The sequence below is a fragment of the Oncorhynchus tshawytscha genome, linkage group LG29, assembly GCF_018296145.1.
Source record: "Oncorhynchus tshawytscha isolate Ot180627B linkage group LG29, Otsh_v2.0, whole genome shotgun sequence".
Classification (NCBI taxonomy): domain Eukaryota; kingdom Metazoa; phylum Chordata; class Actinopteri; order Salmoniformes; family Salmonidae; genus Oncorhynchus; species Oncorhynchus tshawytscha.
The window spans coordinates 27757060-27777313 of NC_056457.1; the positions used below are offsets into that span (position 1 = coordinate 27757060).

At 48.6% G+C, this 20254-nt stretch overlaps 2 protein-coding genes across 2 annotated transcripts in view; both read right to left on the reverse strand.

Annotated features, from left to right (window-relative positions):
* Nucleotides 1-2547: 2547 nt before the first annotated feature.
* Nucleotides 2548-7497, reverse strand: LOC112241041 (APC membrane recruitment protein 2-like). The gene has a single exon (XM_024409226.2). It carries the CDS (start codon nt 7337-7339, stop codon nt 5399-5401), a length of 1941 nt encoding a protein of 646 aa, XP_024264994.1. The 5' UTR covers nt 7340-7497; the 3' UTR covers nt 2548-5398.
* Nucleotides 7498-18085: 10588 nt separating this feature from the next.
* Nucleotides 18086-20254, reverse strand: part of LOC112227653 (myotubularin-related protein 6) — a 26680-nt gene continuing 24511 nt past the window's right edge. Inside the window, 3 exon segments of the mRNA XM_042308744.1 lie at nt 18086-18436; nt 18835-18914; nt 18917-18960. Of these exon segments, the coding sequence (XP_042164678.1) occupies nt 18125-18436; nt 18835-18914; nt 18917-18960 (436 nt within the window). The 3' untranslated portion in view covers nt 18086-18124.

The following is a 20254-nucleotide window of genomic DNA, read 5'->3' on the forward strand; positions in this document are numbered from 1 at the left end:
GAAGGGGGAGAAAAGAGAGAGGGGGAGGGGAGAAGAGGGGAGGGGAGAAAAAGAGAGAGGGGAGAAAAGGAGAGAGGGGGAGGGAAAAAGAGAGAGGGGGAGGGGGAGAGAGATGGAGGGGAGAAAAGAGAGAGGGGGAGGGGAGAAGAGGGGGGGGAGAGAGATGGAGGGGAGAAAAAGAGAGAGGGGGGAGAGAAGAGGGGGAGGGGGAGATGGAGGGGAGAAAAAGAGAGAGGGGGAGGGGGGGAGAAGAGGGGAGAGAGATGGAGGGGGAGAAAAAGAGAGAGGGGGAGGGGAGAAGAGGGGGAGGTGTATTTTTTCTGCACTACTACAAAGGGGATTCACACTGCACCAAATACTCCTGCCTTCCTTAGGCGTACACATACACACACATACAGCACATCCTTTCTCCAGCAACACGTGCGTCCCTCTAACAATGACAGAGAAAGCTTACAAATAGAGACATTCCCTCCCATCTATATTCAACACTCAAACACACACACGCACACACACACACACTCACTCACACACTTAAGCAGATAGGGGGGTCTTAAAGTAGATGTACACACACACACACATTTACCCGGTTTCATATTGACAGAGCCTGTATCAGCTGCAGCCAGCCTCTCTCTTTGTGTCTCTCTCCCACCTTCACCATTCACATTCAGCCTCAGAAAGACCACACAATCTAACAATCAATATTACATTCGGAGGTCTTCTTGAGGAACAAGTGATGTGAGTTGTTTATCCATCAGCAGCTGTAGCTCTCTGAGCCACACACAAAAACATCACCCACCACTGCAGCAGATCAACAGCAGCTTTACCTTCCCATCCCTCGTGTGTGTGTGTGTGTGTCAGCAGGCGACTGAAATGGATGCCAACACACTGAGCCAGAATCGTCTCGATTAGCGCGAACACAGCGGTTTATTAATTAAACAAAGATATTCACACCATTAACAGAACGAAAGAAAACAAAGATATTCACACCATTAACAGAGTGAAAGAAAACAAAGATATTCACACCATTAACAGAACGAAAGAAAACAAAGATATTCACACCATTAACAGAGTGAAAGAAAACAAAGATATTCACACCAGAGGGAATAATAGAAAGACAGAGAGATGGACAGACAGGAAGGTAGATGTAAGGCTAAGAGTGACGTCATTCTGCATTCAGATCTCATTGTTTATAGGTCTGTAACGCCTAATGGTATAGAATAACAGCAGGATGAGGGAAGCGTGTCTATGATTTGGGGTTGGGGGGTGAGGGTTACTCCTGATTTGGGGACAGAGGGTGAGGGTTACTCCTGATTTGGGGTTGTGGGGTGAGGGTTACTCCTGATTTGGGGACAGAGGGTGAGGGTTACTCCTGATTTGGGGATGGGGGTGAGCGTTACTCCTGATTTGGGGACAGAGGGTGAGGGTTACTCCTGATTTGGGGAGGGGGGTGAGGGTTACTCCTGATTTGGGGACAGAGGGTGAAGGTTTCTCCTGATTTGGGGATGGGGGGTGAAGGTTTCTCCTGATTTGGGGATGGGAGGTGAAGGTTACTCCTGATTTGGGGACAGAGGGTGAAGGTTACTCCTGATTTGGGGACGGAGGGTGAAGGTTTCTCCTGATTTGGGGACGGAGGGTGAAGGTTACTCCTGATTTGGGGATTGGGGTGGGCGGGGTGAAATTTACTCCTGAATGTATGCCATAGGCAAGTTTGGAACCCCACCCCCACACACACCTTCATAAATCAGAAACAAAAACAAAAGCCCACTAAGTAGCTGGTGTTTACACAGTCAAGGTTGGTTGCGGTATCTCATGAAACATTATCCTATAAAAAAAAGAGTATGAAAACTAGTGAAGAAGAAAGTACTCCGTAGAAAAAAAGCATTATATTAATGTGTCCTGGTAGAGAAGAAAGTCATCCAGGGTTGGTACGAAAAACAGTTCTTGACGTGGTGTGTGTGTGTGTGTGTGTGTGCGTGCGTGCGTGCGTGCATGCGTGCGTGCGTGCTGAGGAGCTGCTTCAGTACCTGCCCCTCGTGCCACGCTTGGACAGCCTCAGTTGGAGGTGCAAGCTGGTGGCCCTGATATTTGGCAGTCTCGGCCATGTACACAGGCTTGCAGTGTGTGGCCTCCAGATTGCGGGCCTGACAAAAACTAGGGCAAAGCAATAGGCTAGGTACTGCTCTGGGCAGCCTAGCTGTTTGGAGAAGGAGCTGCTTTCTGTACCCTTGAGTACCATGCAAAACGGGGACTTTGAAATGTTTGGATCCATTTTTTGTAAATTTGATTGGTGGATTCAAATAAAGTATTTAATATATATAATATATATATATATATATATATATATATATATATATATATATATATATATATATATGTGTGTGTGTGTGTGTGTGTGTATGTATGTGTGTGTGTGTGTGTGTGTGTGTGTGTGTGTGTGTGTGTGTGTGTGTGTGTGTGTGTGTGTGTGTGTGTGTGTCAGTGTTCCCTGATCCGAGTGCCTTGTGTTCCAGGCACCTCATGCAGTGAGAGTGTTCAGTTAGTTTTCCATTAGGTGATTTGTTATGGTTGTAAATCCCAGAGAGATTGAACCTGCAGCTGTTTTCCCAGATTGCAGTGCGGCTGTGTAAGGTCATCACAGTACAGTAGTTGCTCGTTTGAGTGGTGGAGTCCATCAGGTCCAGAGGACCATGTGTGTGTTTATGTTTCACTAAGGAGGATGTTTTAGGGACGTTTCTTGGTTACATTCACTGGCAAGGTGAGGTATCCTGTGATCTCCATGTGCACCTTAATGAATAAACTTACATACATTCTCTCGGATTTATTTGAGCAATGTTGTCATCACAGCCATCCACTGGCAGTAGAAAAATAGTCAGCAGTATAACCAATCAGGTTTTAGAAGACGGTGGTCCACTGTAGCTCAGTTGGTAGCACATTGCGCTTGCAATGCCAGGATGGTGGCTTTGATTCCTGGGATGACCCATCAAAAAAAATAATGTAATAATATGCATGTATGACTCACTGGTGGGAGGATGGGCTCAATGGAATAAATGGAATGGTATCACACAAAGAGTAACATGATCCCAAAGAGTAACATGATCCCAAAGAGTAACATGATCCCAAAGAGTAACATGTTTGACTCTGTTCCATTAATTCCATTCCAGCCTTTACAATGAGCCCATCCTCATATAGCTCCTCCCACCTGCATTACTGTAAATCACTTTGAATAAAAATGTCTGCTAAATGGCATGACAAAATGACAGATTAAGGATTGGAGTCTGGGATTAGGAGGTAATTAGTTACAGATTAGATGATGACACATTCCAAACTGTTTAATTATATTAGACTGTTGTTAGATTAAACACGTTGTATCATATAAAATCTGTCTTTTAGAAAAAAGGACTTGAAGAGAAAAGGTAAAGGTGCTCTGGTGTCCTTCCTAGCAGTGTGAAAGGCGCTCTGGTCCTTCCTAGCAGTGTGAAAGGTGCTCTGGTCCTTCCTAGCAGTGTGAAAGGTGCTCTGGTCCTTCCTAGCAGTGTGAAAGGTGCCCTGGTCCTTCCTAGCGGTGTGAAAGGTGCCCTGGTCCTTCCTAGCAGTGTGAAAGGTGCTCTGGTCCTTCCTAGCGGTGTGAAAGGTGCCCTGGTCCTTCCTAGCAGTGTGAAAGGTGCCCTGGTCCTTCCTAGCAGTGGGAAAGGTGCCCTGGTCCTTCCTAGCGGTGTGAAAGGTGCCCTGGTCCTTCCTAGCAGTGTGAAAGGTGCTCTGGTCCTTCCTAGCGGTGTGAAAGGTGCCCTGGTCCTTCCTAGCAGTGTGAAAGGTGCTCTGGTCCTTCCTAGCGGTGTGAAAGGTGCCCTGGTCCTTCCTAGCGGTGTGAAAGGTGCCCTGGTCCTTCCTAGCAGTGTGAAAGGTGCTCTGGTCCTTCCTAGCGGTGTGAAAGGTGCCCTGGTCCTTCCTAGCGGTGTGAAAGGTGCCCTGGTCCTTCCTAGCGGTGTGAAAGGTGCCCTGGTCCTTCCTAGCGGTGTGAAAGGTGCTCTGGTCCTTCCTAGCGGTGTGAAAGGTGCCCTGGTCCTTCCTAGCGGTGTGAAAGGTGCCCTGGTCCTTCCTAGCAGTGTGAAAGGTGCTCTGGTCCTTCCTAGCAGTGTGAAAGGTGCTCTGGTCCTTCCTAGCAGTGTGAAAGGTGCCCTGGTCCTTCCTAGTGGTGTGAAAGGTGCTCTGGTCCTTCCTAGCGGTGTGAAAGGTGCCCTGGTCCTTCCTAGCAGTGTGTAGTGCAGTTGATTTATATGACCAAAATTTACAGGAAGCGATGAGAGTTGTCTAAAAATGTGGATCCCAAACTTTTCTGTGCGCTCCCTTCCCCCACTTGAAGAGTTGCCAAGTTTCTTATACACATAATATATATGTTTCCCATACACACACCTCCAGTGATGTTGTACACACACCTCCAGTGATGTTGTACACACACCTCCAGTGATGTTGTACACACACCTCCAGTGATGTTGTACACACACCTCCAGTGATGTTGTACACACACGACCAGTGATGTTGTACACACACCTCCAGTGATGTTGTACACACACCTCCAGTGATGTTGTACACACACCTCCAGTGATGTTGTACACACACCTCCAGTGATGTTGTACACACACCTCCAGTGATGTTGTACACACACCTCCAGTGATGTTGTACACACACCTCCAGTGATGTTGTACACACACCTCCAGTGATGTTGTACACACACCTCCAGTGATGTTATACACACACCTCCAGTGATGTGGTACACACACGACCAGTGATGTGGTACACACACGACCAGTGATGTTGTACACACACGACCAGTGATGTTGTACACACACGACCAGTGATGTTGTACACACACCTCCAGTGATGTTGTACACACACCTCCAGTGATGTTGTACACACACGACCAGTGATGTTGTTGTACACACACGACCAGTGATGTTGTACACACACCTCCAGTGATGTTGTACACACACCTCCAGTGATGTTGTACACACACCTCCAGTGATGTTGTACACACACCTCCAGTGATGTTGTACACACACCTCCAGTGATGTTGTACACACACCTCCAGTGATGTTGAACACACACCTCCAGTGATGTTGAACACACACCTCCAGTGATGTTGAACACACACCTCCAGTGATATTGTACACTTATGTTCAGTGGTTACAGTATGTCAAACTTTCTTTGCCACCCAACGTTTATTTAGTTTTGTTGTGACCCACTAGGATCCAATGGGAGTGTTTCTTAGAGCTCTTCTGTCTATCATTGTCTGATCCCTTCCACAACCCACCAGTCCAGCAATGTCTTAAACATAAGACCAGTGATGGTGTACACAGGTTTAGTCCAAAGACACCAGAGTTCATGGCTGCCTGGTCCAAAGCTACTTCCTGGGCGCTGGCCCCTGTGTAGCGTTGCCGGCCTTGTTCCCAGGGCGACGGACTGGCACCTTGGAGACAGGGATTCTGGTCCGGGCTGGGGGAGGGGCATGGGTGGGTGTGTCAGAGGGAGGAGCGGTTGCGTGGACAGAGGAAAGAGTTGATTGGCTCACAGAGTGAGGGGGTGTGGTCTGTCTGACACTAAGGGGGATTTTGGACTCGCGGGGAAGGCTAGTGCTTCCCTTCATCGAGTGGAAAGAGGAAGAGGAGAAAGGAGTAGTCCGGGCCAGAGGGCTGAGTTTGTACTCACATGCGGAAGTGGAAGGAGTACTCATCAGATCTTCTTCCTCTTCCTCGTCATCAGATCTTTCCAATTCCTCGTTGTAGAGGTCGTAGAGCGCATCGCCAGAGCAGCTGTCACACAATAGGCCAAGCCTCTGGTTCCGCAGGAAGCCGTTGTCAGGCGTTGCCGTGGGGGTTGCAGAGGGCGTATCCCAGTAGCCCTCATCACTAAGAGCCGGGACATCCTGTTGGGGTGGGACTTCCTCCTTAGTCTCCTTCTCATTGGGAGAGGAGGTTTGGCAAGCGGCGTGAGTGGGGAGTTTAGTCACCCTTCCTCCCCCTCCTCCCCCCACTACAGGGATCTTGCTGAGTCCCAGAGACTTGACCTGGGTGAATTTCCGCTCTGTACCCCTCGGGGGAGCCAGGTGAGAGTTGGATCGGAGGAAAGTGGGGGAGTTTTCTCCCCCAGAGGGGAGCATGTGCCAGAGCCCCTGCATGTCTGCGTCGTCCACCCCGTCAGGGCTGGCCATCTCCTCCCCACCCCCCATGTAGGCCACCACGCCACTGCCAGAGGGCTGCTGAGTCGGGGCAGAGTGAGAGGGCATCAACCGTGCTCTGGCAGGGAGGGGGCCAGGGGTAGAGGCAGTAGCGGAGGTGGAGGTAGGGGTGGAAGGGGTGACATGGGTATTAATGGAGCTTCGTACTCCTCCTCCTCCTTCCCCACTACTAGTGCTACTGCTAGTAGCACTTCCTACTCCTCCTCCCCCGTTTCCTGCCACCTCCTCCTCTGCGTCTGCGATGATGTCACCGCACCCCGTCAGTGAATCAAAGCTCTTGAGTGAAGTGACGTCAGTGAAGAGGACTGAACAGAGCCGGTCCACTGAGGGTTCGGAGGGGGGGTCACACTGATCCAGAGGGGGGTTGGCCGTTACAGAGGAAATTGACGTTTTGGGTTTTGAGTGGAGGACGGTGCGGAGAGGGGAGGGGGATGGCGTATAGAGGGATTCTGACAGGTTTGTCGTCAAGGCGATTGATGGCGTAAGTGGTGTCGTGGCGTTGTTGGAGGGAGAGGTTCCTGCCGATTCTGTGTTTTTCTCAGCCTCCGAGCTACCATGATCCTCCAGGGGCGGGCGGGGCTGGGGTTCGAGGGTCAGAGTGATGTCTTTCAATTCTTCTGTTAGAATCACATCCCCCTCTCTCACCTCCGCTACCTCCCCCTCTCCCGCCATCACGTTCTCCTTCCGCCGCCATTTCATACTACTGAAGAAGCCTTTTAAACCCCTCCCCCTTCTCCCAAACCCTGTATTCTCATTGACTCTCACACTTCCTCGTCTGAGCAGCGAAAAGAAGCTCAGTGATTTGCTGAGAGACCTCACCTGTCCCGCCTCTGATATTCCGGACTCCTCCCCTCTCTGTCCGTCTGGTTCCAAGCTCGTTAGTCCGCCATGCGTTTTACTCCTGACGAGCTCGTTAGTAGCCCCCATAGAATTCACATTCACAGAATTCCCGTTCCTGTTGACCCCTTTGTTCCTGAAAGAGAAGAATCCAGCCATTCCGGAGCGTCGTTTTCCGAACAGCTTGAAGGCTGCTTTGTTGATCTTCCCTGGCGGCTGGGGATCGCTTGGAGGTGGAGGAGGCTCAACGCATTCTGACTGAACCTCCATCTTCTAGCTATCACTCTGTCACTCTTTTGCTCTGGCTGTCTCTCTCTGTCTCTCTCACGCTCCCTCTGTCTCTCTCACTCTCTCTCTGTCCTGCAGCTTGGTGTTCTCTCACTTCCTCACTGGTTCTGTCTGACGCTTGCCTGTTGGTTTTCCCTCCCTCTCCCTCTCTCTCGCTCTCTTTTTTTCTCACACACAAGGTGCTGCCCCTGACTGTATCCATGGCAACTGGTTGCGCTAAGCAGCTTTCGTCAGCGTTGGCGGATTGCCCATGCCTCTCTCTCTCTCCATTCCCATCCCACCAGCACTATGGATCCCTCTCTTCTTTTCTATTCTTTATTTATCTATGTTCACACTCCCATCACAGTGAGACAGAGAGAGAGAGATTGTCTTGTGCTGCACTGCTGTATGTGGTTGTGTGTTTGTGGTTGTGTGTAGGTTTTTGTGAGAGATTTCAAAGGTACGAAACAAATGAGCTTGTTTTTGAATATGAATGTGCGACTGATACAGTACTTACACGATAATGTGTGTGTGTGTGTGTTTTCAGATTTAAAGGTTTAAGTAAACAAAACTAAGCCTCTCAAATCACACTTAGATGAGAGGATTCGGTTGTGTCGTTTTTTTCAATGTGTGTGTGTGTGTGTGTGTGTGTGAGAGAGAGATGTAGGATTTGAGCAGATTTGCTGATCAGCGGTATCTAGAGGATAAATTAGATTTAGAGAAATATTCCAGCCTAGCTAATGTTCTTAACACACACACACACACACACACACACACACACACACACACACACACACACACACACACACACACACACACACACACACACACACACACACACACACACACACCTCTGTGCATAGCATATTACCCAAACCTCTCTCTCTCAACAAATGTCTGTTTCTTCCACTCATTCTGCTTCGTTCTCTCACTTTCAACAAATGTGTTTCTTCCACAGATTCTAAGTCATCTAGCTGAGCTCTGTGGGTATTATTTTTCTATTCCTCCCTATCTCCCCGGGCGCCGAAGACGTGGGTGTCGATTAAGGCAGCCTCCCGCTCCTCTCTGATTCGGAGGGGTTGGGTTAAATGCGGAAGACACATTTCAGTTGAATGCATTCAGTTGTACAACTGACTAGTTATCCCCCTTTTCCTTCCCCTAAGCACCTGACCTACTTTCAGCGTCTCTCTCTTCCCTTCTCCATCATCTCCTCTCTTCTTTCCTTCTTCTTTGAGGCACAGAACCCCTTTTCCACCTCATTGCTATCAAACAATGTCTGCATTCACACACACACACACACACACACACACACACACACACACACGAAGGCTTCCGCATAGTGGAGCGTTGAGAAATAACTTTTCTCTTTCCTGACCAACTCTGATAGACAGAGCTGACCTAGGCCTGCCTGGAGAGCATGTTACCAGGTCAAGTCATCTGTCTGCCTGGAGAGCATGTTACCAGGTCAAGTCATCTGTCTGCCTGGAGAGCATGTTACCAGGTCAAGTCATCTGTCTGCCTGGAGGCCATGTTACCAGGTCAAGTCATCTGTCTGCCTGGAGGCCATGTTACCAGGTCAAGTCATCTGTCTGCCTGGAGGCTGTGTTACCAGGTCAAGTTGTCTGTCTGCCTGGAGGCCAGGTTACCAGGTCAAGTCACCTGCCTGCCTGGATGCCATGTTACCAGGTCAAGTCATCTGTCTGCCATGTTACCAGGTCAAGTCATCTGTCTGCCATGTTACCAGGTCAAGTCGCCTGTCTGCCTGGAGGCCAGGTTACCAGGTCAAGTCACCTGCCTGCCTGGATGCCATGTTACCAGGTCAAGTCATCTGTCTGCCTGGAGGCCATGTTACCAGGTCAAGTCATCTGTCTGCCTGGAGGCCATGTTACCAGGTCAAGTCATCTGTCTGCCATGTTACCAGGTCAAGTCATCTGTCTGCCATGTTACCAGGTCAAGTCAAGTCATCTGTCTGCCTGGAGGCCATGTTACCAGGTCAAGTCATCTGTCTGCCTGTAGGCCATGTTACCAGGTCAAGTCATCTGTCTGCCTGGAGGCCATGTTACCAGGTCAAGTCATCTGTCTGCCATGTTACCAGGTCAAGTCATCTGTCTGCCTGGAGGCCATGTTACCAGGTCAAGTCATCTGTCTGCCTGGAGGCTGGGTTACCAGGTCAAGTCATCTGTCTGCCTGGATGCCAGGTTACCAGGTCAAGTCACCTGCCTGCCTGGATGCCATGTTACCAGGTCAAGTCATCTGTCTGCCATGTTACCAGGTCAAGTCATCTGTCTGCCTGGAGGCCATGTTACCAGGTCAAGTCGTCTGTCTGGAGGCCATGTTACCAGGTCAAGTCGTCTGTCTGGAGGCCAGGTTACCAGGTCAAGTCACCTGCCTGCCTGGATGCCATGTTACCAGGTCAAGTCATCTGTCTGCCTGGAGGCCATGTTACCAGGTCAAGTCATCTGTCTGCCATGTTACCAGGTCAAGTCGTCTGTCTGCCATGTTACCAGGTCTAGTCGTCTGTCTGCCATGTTACCAGGTCAAGTCATCTGTCTGCCTGGAGGCCATGTTACCAGGTCAAGTCATCTGTCTGCCTGGAGGCCATGTTACCAGGTCAAGTCACCTGTCTGCCTGGAGGCCATGTTACCAGGTCAAGTCATCTGTCTGCCTGGAGGCCATGTTACCAGGTCAAGTCATCTGTCCGCCGGGAAGCCATGTTACCAGGTCAAGTCATCTGTCTGCCTGGAGGCCATGTTACCAGGTCAAGTCATCTATCTGCCTGGAGGCCGTGTTACCAGGTGAAGTCATCTGTCTGCCATGTTACCAGGTCAAGTCATCTGTCTGCCTGGAGGCCATGTTACCAGGTCAAGTCGTCTGTCTGCCATGTTACCAGGTCTAGTCGTCTGTCTGCCATGTTACCAGGTCAAGTCATCTGTCTGCCTGGAGGCCATGTTACCAGGTCAAGTCGTCTGTCTGCCTGGAGGCCATGTTACCAGGTCAAGTCGTCTGTCTGCCATGTTACCAGGTCTAGTCGTCTGTCTGTCATGTTACCAGGTCAAGTCATCTGTCTGCCGGGAAGCCATGTTACCAGGTCAAGTCATCTGTCTGCCAAGAGGCCATGTTACCAGGTCAAGTCATCTGTCTGCCTGGAGGCCGTGTTACCAGGTCAAGTCATCTGTCTGCCATGTTACCAGGTCAAGTCATCTGTCTGCCTGGAGGCCATGTTACCAGGTTAAGTCGTCTGTCTGCCTGGAGGCCAGGTTACCAGGTCAAGTCGTCTGTCTGCCTGGAGGCCAGGTTACCAGGTCAAGTCACCTGCCTGCCTGGAGGCCATGTTACCAGGTCAAGTCATCTGTCTGCCTGGAGGCCATGTTACCAGGTCAAGTCATCTGTCTGCCATGTTACCAGGTCAAGTCATCTGTCTGCCATGTTACCAGGTCAAGTCATCTGTCTGCCATGTTACCAGGTCAAGTCATCTGTCTGCCTGGAGGCCATGTTACCTGGTCAAGTCATCTGTCTGCCTGGAGGCCATGTTACCAGGTCAAGTCATCTGTCTGCCTGGAGGCCATGTTACCAGGTCAAGTCATCTGTCTGCCTGGAGGCCGTGTTACCAGGTCAAGTCATCTGTCTGCCTGGAGGCCGTGTTACCAGGTCAAGTCATCTGTCTGCCTGGAGGCCGTGTTACCAGGTCAAGTCATCTGTCTGCCTGGAGGCTGTGTTACCAGGTCAAGTCATCTGTCTGCCATGTTACCAGGTCAAGTCATCTGTCTGCCTGGAAGCCATGTTACCAGGTCAACTCCGGTTTACTGTCCGTTTGTCTTTCTGGAACAGGAACATTGAGACACACACTTAAAAGGTGATATTCCCATGGTTGAACTGAACCAACGTTGTGGTATACAGTTCATGTGATTCAGAAAATACTATGTTGCTCCCTGTCATTGAGTGTTTTTGTCACAGGCCCCCTGGGTAGGTCTCGTCACGACATGGGACAGTTAGAGGACAATATAGAGTGTTACGGTGTGTGTGTGTGCGTGCGAGAGAGAGAGAGAGAGAGACAATGTACTCAGACCAAACACTCAATCCATTGTTGGGCTGAAGTACAGTGGAGTGGTTGGCATGGTAATGGTTATTGGATGGATCAGGGCAATGAACTGCCATGTTATTGATATCGAACTTTGTTTAACTAGGCAGGTCAGTTACAAACAAGTTCTTATTTACAATGACGGCCTACCGGGGGAACAGTTGGTTAATTGCCTTGTTCAGGGGCAGAACAATAGATTTTTAAACCTTGTCAGCTCAGGGATTCGATACAGCAACCTTTCGATTACTGGCCCAACACTCTAACCACTAAGCTACCTGCCGCCCCAAAACCTTATTAGACAGACATCTGTCCAAGGACAGATTTGAGGGATTTAACAGGTCCTCCGCTCTGAAAGGTGAACTATACACTATGTACAACCTTTCTTCTAATGTGAATTAAGAACACACACACACATGTGCATGCAGACATAAAACACACTGGTCACCCCTCTGTAGCCCCAGGTGTCCTGTAATGAGGATTGCGGGGGGAGTAGGGGCTCCGAGAGGACCATCTCCCCAGTGTGTCTGGGGCAGGATTAGACTAAACCTGTGTGTACTCCCCCAGGATTACTCCTTGTGTTATGTAGTTCCTGTAATGAACAGAGAGCAGCTTTACATCTTATGAACTGGCAGAGACTCTCCCCACACTGTAACATAATAAGTACACACACACACATACAGTGCATTTGAAAAGTATTCAAACCACTGAACTTTTCCCACATTTTGTTACAGCCTTGTTCCAAAATGGATTCAATTTTTTTTTCTCAATCTACAAATCATACCCCATTATGAGACAGAAAATAACTGTTCTAGAAGTTCTCATTTATTAAAAACAAAAACTGAAATATCACATTTACTTAAGTATTCAAAGTACCCGGACTATAAGCCGCTACTTTATTCCCACACTTTGAACCTCGCGGTTTATACAATGACGCGGCTAATTTATGGATTTTTCCCGCTTTCACAAGATTCATGCCGCCAAAAAACTGAGCACCGTCACATAATGTGACGTAAATCGAGCGCGCTCAAACGTCCCATCATTCTGATTACGGTAGTCATTTTGTCACCCTCATCATGGCAAAGACACGGAGAAATGCATATGATGCAGCTTTCAAGTTGAAGGCGATCGATCTGGCTGTTGGAAAAGGAAATAGAGCTGCTGCACGGGAGCTTGGCCTTAATGAGTCGATGATAAGACGTTGGAAACAGCAGCGTGAGGAACTGACTCAGTGCAAAAAGACAACAAAAGCTTTCAGAGGGAAGAAAAGCAGATGGCCCAAAGTATTTGCAGCCACTCGACATCAGTGTAAATCGTGCATTTAAGGTGGCTCTCCTTGTTCAGTGGGAGGCTTGGATGACAAGTGGGGATAAATCCTTCACTAAAACGGGCCGCAGGCGAAGAGCAACTTATGGTCAAGTCTGCCAGTGGGTCCTGACAGCGTGGAGCATTGTCAAAAAATCCACTATCATCAACAGGTTTGGAAAGGCTGGACTGCTGCGTGTTGAAGGGGCAGCATGAGCTCAGCGGGGTATTTGCCTCCGGATGAAAGTGACGAGAGCGACAATGAAAACGATGCAACATCGGATGAAGCAATTCTGAGGCTATTCAACTCCGACACCGAAGGAGATGACTTCAGTGGTTTCAGTGCACAGGAGGAGGAAGATAGTGACCAATGACTTTCTTGGTAGGCTACTGTTTAATATTTGTTACAAGCCGTGTTTCGTTTAAAGGCTGTGTAAAGTTCATTTGTTTCAATGTACCGGTAGGCACCTGCGGCTTATAGACATGTGCGGCTTATTTATGTACAAAATAAAAAATATATATAATTCAGTGGGTGCGGTTTATATTCAGGTGCGCTTAATAGTCCTGCAATTACGGTACTTTGTTGGAGCACCTTTGGCAGCGATTTCAGCCTCGAGTCTTCTTGGGTATGACAATACAAGCTTGGCACACCTGTATTTGGGGAGTTTCTCCCATTCTTCTCTGCAGATCCTCTCAAGCTTTGTCAGGATGGAAGGGGAGTGTCTCTGCAATAAAACAATTTCAGGTCTCACCAGAGATGTTCGATTGGGTTCATATCCGAGCTCTGGCTGGGCCACGCAAGGACATTCAGAGACTTGTCCCGAAGCCAATCCTGCATTGGCTTGGCTGTGTGCCAGGGTTGTTGTCCTGTTGGAAGGTGAACCTTCACCCCAGTCTGAAATCCTGAGTGCTCTGGAGCAGGTTTTCATCAAGGATCTCGCTGTACTTTGCGCCATTTATCTTTCCCTCTATCCTGACTAGTATTCAAGTCCCACCCGCTGAAAAACATCCCCACAGCTTGATGCTGCCACCACCATGCTTCACCATAGGGATGGTGCCATGTTTCTTCCAGATGTGCGTACCTCTGTAGTGTCATGGCTGCCTCTCTGACCAAGACTAGGACTAGTGTGTGTGTGCGTAACTCTGTAGTGTCATGGCTGCCTCTCTGACCAAGACTAGGACTAGTGTGTGTGTGCGTACCTCTGTAGTGTCATGGCTGCCTCTCTGACCAAGACTAGGACTAGTGTGTGTGTGCGCACCTCTGTAGTGTCATGGCTGCCTCTCTGACCAAGACTAGGACTAGTGTGTGTGTGCGTACCTCTGTAGTGTCATGGCTGCCTCTCTGACCAAGACTAGGACTAGTGTGTGTGTGCGTACCTCTGTAGTGTCATGGCTGCCTCTCTGACCAAGACTAGGACTAGTGTGTGTGTGCGTACCTCTGGAGTGTCATGGCTGCCTCTCTGACCAAGACTAGGACTAGTGTGTGTGTGCGTACCTCTGTAGTGTCATGGCTGCCTCTCTGACCAAGACTAGGACTAGTGTGTGTGTGCGTACCTCTGTAGTGTCATGGCTGCCTCTCTGACCAAGACTAGGACTAGTGTGTGTGTGCGTACCTCTGTAGTGTCATGGCTGCCTCTCTGACCAAGACTAGGGTGTGTGTGCGTACCTCTGTAGTGTCATGGCTGCCTCTCTGACCAAGACTAGGACTAGTGTGCGTGTGCGTACCTCTGTAATGTCATGGCTGCCTCTCTGACCAAGACTAGGACTAGTGTGCGTGTGTGCGTACCTCTGTAGTGTCATGGCTGCCTCTCTGACCAAGACTAGGGTGTGTGTGCGTACCTCTGTAGTGTCATGGCTGCCTCTCTGACCAAGACTAGGACTAGTGTGTGTGTGTGCGTACCTCTGTAGTGTCATGGCTGCCTCTCTGACCAAGACTAGGACTAGTGTGTGTGTGCGTACCTCTGTAATGTCATGGCTGCCTCTCTGACCAAGACTAGGACTAGTGTGTGTGTGCGTACCTCTGTAGTGTCATGGCTGCCTCTCTGACCAAGACTAGGACTAGTGTGTGTGTGCGTACCTCTGGAGTGTCATGGCTGGTTGAGGTATAGAGCATGGCAGAATGGTGGAGCGCTCTGGGAGACAGTAGGGGAACCATGTCATCTGAAATACCTGTTAATGTTTAATGGAAGGTAAAGTGCAACGGTACGAAATGGATTAAGGAGGCCCAGTTCACCACGCAGAAGGAGAAGTGTGTGGGGGAAGGGGGGGGTCTTGTCTATGCAGTCCAACCCTTCACCAGACACTATTGATGGAGTGAGCGTGCAAATACAGAATGTGTGTGTGTGTGTGTGTCTGTGTAGTAACAATGACCTCCAGAGCTCTTAAAGTACAAGGAGTTCTTTGTCTCAGGTCACAGGGCTTTAGCTGGTTTTTACAGAAAGCTGACACACAACTATAGAGTAGCCTTCTTCAGAAGCCAACGGTGTATTAGTGAAAGCAGAGACAATCAGCTAGCCAGGCTAGGAATAAAACCAGCCAGGTCACCGGTGATACAAGTCAGTTTCCGATGCGCCTCCATGTCTGAGGACGTTGGGAGAGGACGTGGAAACCGGCCATCAGGGGGCAACATTGAGAGCTTTTTACTTTCAAGAATGTTTTGGTTTGGCGAGGTTGTTATGGACAGAGATGGGCGTAAACATTGGCCTCTGATTCAGAAGGTTGCAAGTTTGAATCCAGCAATAGAAAGTTGTTTTACAAGAGAGAAAAAAACAAAGCCCATCTCAAACCTTAACCATTCGGAGTTAACGCCTGAACTTAAAACACTGAAAATTTGACGGTTTGGAACATCTTTGAAAATTGACATTTGATTAACACGGACGAACGTCTAATTCTGACGCGAGATTGTGAGAGTTTGGTAGCAGAAAATAGCTGCTGAATGTTTTTATTGAGGTTTATAGAGAACTGGTGAAAAGACTTAACTGCTCATGCCGGGCATATTCATAAACAGTTTAGGAGCAAGTAGACTCACACACACTCTAACATGCACATATACACAGCTCATAAACCTTAAACAAGCTACACACCATCTGTAACCTAGTGTGTGTGAGCTTACATGGCGTTCCTCCGGTATGGTGTATGGCGTTCCTCAGGTATGGTGTTCCTCCGGTATGGTGTATGGCGTTCCTCAGGTATGGTGTTCATATGGATCGGACAGAAATGGTTCAGGTCCAGCTGTGTAAACCCATTCCGGCCTGTCTAACCCGTTACACTCTGGTAGCGACTGCTGGAGGACAGCAATGTCCTGTTCTCTCAGCATGGGCCATAGTATGACTACACTACACTGTAGTGAGGCTCCACTGGTCCCAGGGGCCCAAGGGAAATCAAGGAGGGCCTAGTCCTATAATGACAGTAGTCAGGGATCTGTTAACCTAGTCCTACAGTGATCAGGGGTCTGTTAACCTAGTCCTATAGTGACAGTAGTCTGGGGTCTGTTAACCTAGTCCTATAATGATACTAGTCTGGGGTCTGTTAACCTAGTCCTACAGTGATCAGGGGTCTGTTAACCTAGTCCTATAGTGATCAGGGGTCTGTTAACCTAGTCCTATAGTGACAGTAGTCTGGGGTCTGTTAACCTAGTCCTATAATGATACTAGTCTGGGGTCTGTTAACCTAGTCCTATAATGATACTAGTCTGGGGTCTGTTAACCTAGTCCTATAGTGATCAGGGGTCTGTTAACCTAGTCCTATAGTGATCAGGGGTCTGTTAACCTAGTCCTATAGTGATCAGGGGTCTGTTAACCTAGTCCTATAGTGATCAGGGGTCTGTTAACCTAGTCCTACAGTGATCAGGGGTCTGTTAACCTAGTCCTATAGTGACAGTAGTCTGGGGTCTGTTAAGAGGTCAGATGCACTATAATTTTCTTTTTTTTTCACCTTTATTTATCCAGGTAGGCTAGTTGAGAACACCTTTATTTAACCAGGTAGGCTAGTTGAGAACAAGTTCTCATTTGCAACTGCGACCTGGCCAAGATAAAGCATAGCAGTGTGAACAGACAACACAGAGTTACACATGGAGTAAACAATAAACAAGTCAATAACGCAGTAGAAAAAAAAGAGTCTATATACATTGTGTGCAAAAGGCATGAGGAGGTTGGCGAATAATTACAATTTTGCAGATTAACACTGGAGTGATAAATGATCAGATGGTCATGTACAGGTAGAGATATTAACGGACAGCTAAAAGCAACAGGAGACTGTCTTATTGACTGCTGTCACCACGGGGTGTTATAGTGACCACCTGCTGGATGTCAGGGAACGATGGCTGTTTTCATTCATTTAACATGGTCTGAAAACTGTCTGAATGTTCACAAATCTTGATGTGTGTCTCTCCTCTTAGAAACTGGGACCGATTGGTCAATAACTCTGATCGTATATATAGAAAGTCTGTCAAATCGGTCACACACACAGCCTCCTTGCTCTCTTGCTGACCCCGTGTGACCCCTCTAGTGTTCCATGACCCCAGAGTTACCATGGCAATGACTTCAAAATGGGGTCATGACCTCATCCAGTCAGACAGAGGTAACCAATTGGATTATCTCATCAATGCAAGAGAACCAGTGGGATTATCTCATCAATGCAAGAGAACCAGTGGGATTATCTCATCAATGCAAGAGAACCAGTGGGATTATCTCATCAATGCAAGAGAACCAGTGGGATTATCTCATCAATGCAAGAGAACCAGTGGGATTATCTCATCAATGCAAGAGAACCAGTGGGATTATCTCATCAACGCAAGAGAACCAGTGGGATTATCTCATCAACGCCATGTCCGTGGCCGAATGTTGGACATGATGCAGCAACGGCGCCGTTCAGAATCCATCCTCATTCAGATTAAAGAGGAATCATGCCATCCACATGTTAAAACAGGGTTATCCAAAGTTGATCTGGCTTTGACAGAGGATGGAAGAGTTTTAGGACTAAAAATCTGTACCTGGCTGTGGTCCCATTTGGGAGGATCGCAATATTGAGAACATTAAATATGGGATGTTCACAAGGACTCGGCTCGGATCTGATGGTTTAAACATCAAGAGATCAGAGCAGACAGTCTGATGTTAGGAAGGGGTCATACAGTGCTTTAGTTTTGGACTTGAATAATACATAGAACAACCGCTTTCATCTTCTCATTTATTCTCTTTAGAGCTTTTCAACATTCATAAAACAGCCTTTCTAAGTAGGGTAAATGCCATAATGTCTCTTTCCACAGAGACATACATTACAGGCATACAGTACACCCTCATAGGAATATGGCTGAACACAACACACACCCGTCCTTCAGTCACCGCATCGCTCAGCGTCCCCCCCCATCCCATCTCTCCCTCCATTCCAGTCCAATCTCCCCTCCCCTCCCCTCAGCATGTCATGCGGGCTACTCCAAACTCCAGGCTGACCACAGCGGGCTCCACATTAGCCCCGTATGTCCCCTGCAAGTCTCCGTAGCTCTCCTTGCGCTCTGAGCCGCTGCTTCCCTCTACTGTCCGCTCTGTGTCACTGCAGCATTTTTTTGCCTCCTCCCCCACCTCCTCCTGATGCTGCGCCTCCTTAAGGCTGAGGGGGGCTCCCAGGATGAGGGAGTGGGGCCGTGTGTGGTTAAGGAGGGTGCGTTGGTCTTTAGGGGGCCTGGGGGTCTGGGGTGGGGGGCTGATGCCATGCTTCTGTAGTCTCTGGAGGAACAGAGAGAAGACAGGGTTAAATTAGGTCATGAGAGAGAGGGTGAGAGAGGGTGAGAGCGCTAGAGAGAGGGTGAGAGAGGGTGACAGCGCTAGAGAGAGGGTGAGAGCGCTAGAGAGAGGGTGAGAGAGGGTGACAGCGAGAGAGAGAGGGTGAGAGCGCTAGAGAGAGGGTGAGAGCGCTAGAGAGAGGGTGAGAGCGCTAGAGAGAGGGTGAGAGCGCTAGAGAGAGGGTGAGAGCGCTAGAGAGAGGGTGAGAGCGCTAGAGAGAGAGAGTGAGAGAGGGTGAGAGAGGGTGACAGCGCTAGAGAGAGGTTGAGAGAGGGTGAGAGAGGGTGAGAGCGCTAGAGAGAGGGTGAGAGAGAGGGTGAGAGTACAAGGAGTGTACTCACAGCCTCCAGTTTCATGATTGTGTCTTCCAGTTGGCGGTTGCTCTCTTTCAGGGTGAGAACGTTTTTCAGGACAGACTGACGGGGTGCATGGAACGATCAAACTGGTGGTACATATTCCTCCAGAACCTGACGGGGGGGTAGATGAGAGAGTGAGAGAAATTAGGAACATTAAGGAGAAACATTCACATGTGGTTGTAGGGCAGGGTGGATGAGAGAGAGAGAGAGGGGGAGGAGAAAGAGAGGAGAAAGGAGAGGAGAAAGAGGAGGACAAAGAGAGAGAGGAGAAAGAGAGCAGAAGAGGAGAAAGAGAGGAGGAGAAAGAGAGGAGGAGAAAGAGCAGGAGAAAGAGAGGAGGAGAAAGAGGAGAAAGAGAGGAGGAGAAAGAGGGAGAGAGAGGAGAAAGAGAACAGGAGAAAGAGAGAGAGAGAGAGAAAGAGAGCAGGAGAAAGAGGAGAAAGAGAGGAGGAGAAAGAGGAGAAAGAGCAGGAGAAAGAGGGAGAGAGAGGAGAAAGAGAGCAGGAGAAAGAGAGAGAGAGAGCAGGAGAAAGAGGGAGAGAGAGGAGAAAGAGAGCAGGAGAAAGAGAGAGAGAGAGAAAGAGCAGGAGAAAGAGAGAGAGAGGAGAAAGAGAGCAGGAGAAAGAGAGAGAGAGAGAGAAAGAGAGCAGGAGAAAGAGAGAGAGAGAGAGAGGAGAAAGAGAGCAGGAGAGAGCGGGAGAGAGAGGAGAAAGAGCAGGAGAAAGAGAGAGAGAGAGGAGAAAGAGAGCAGGAGAGAGCAGGAGAAAGAGAGGAGAAAGAGAGCAGGAGAAAGAGAGAGGAGGAGAAAGATGAAATCAAATTTTATTTGTCACATACACATGGTTAGCAGATGTTAATGCGAGTGTAGCGAAATGCTTGTGCTTCTAGTTCCGACAATGCAGTAATAACCAACAAGTAATCTAGCTAACAATTCCAAAACTACTACCTTATAGACACAAGTGTAAAGGGATAAAGAATATGTACATAAAGATATATGAATGAGTGATGGTACAGAGCGGCATAGGCAAGATACAGTAGATGGTATCGAGTACAGTATATACATATGAGATGAGTATGTAAACAAAGTGGCATAGTTAAAGTGGCTAGTGATGCATGTATTACATAAAGATGCAGTAGATGATATAGAGTACAGTATATATGTATACATATGAGATGAATAATGTAGGGTATGTAAACATTATATTAGGTAGCATTGTTTAAAGTAGCTAGTGATATATTTTACATAATTTCCCATCAATTCCCATTATTAAAGTGGCTGGAGTTGAGTCAGTGTGTTGGCAGCAGCCACTCAATGTTAGTGGTGGCTGTTTAACAGTCTGATGGCCTTGAGATAGAAGCTGTTTTTCAGTCTCTCGGTCCCAGCTTTGATGCACCTGTACTGACC

Coding starts and splice junctions, on each gene's coding strand:
- LOC112241041 (XM_024409226.2), bottom strand. CDS start 7,339: ATGGAGGTTCAGTCAGAATGCGTTGAGCCTCCTCCACCTCCAAGCGAT.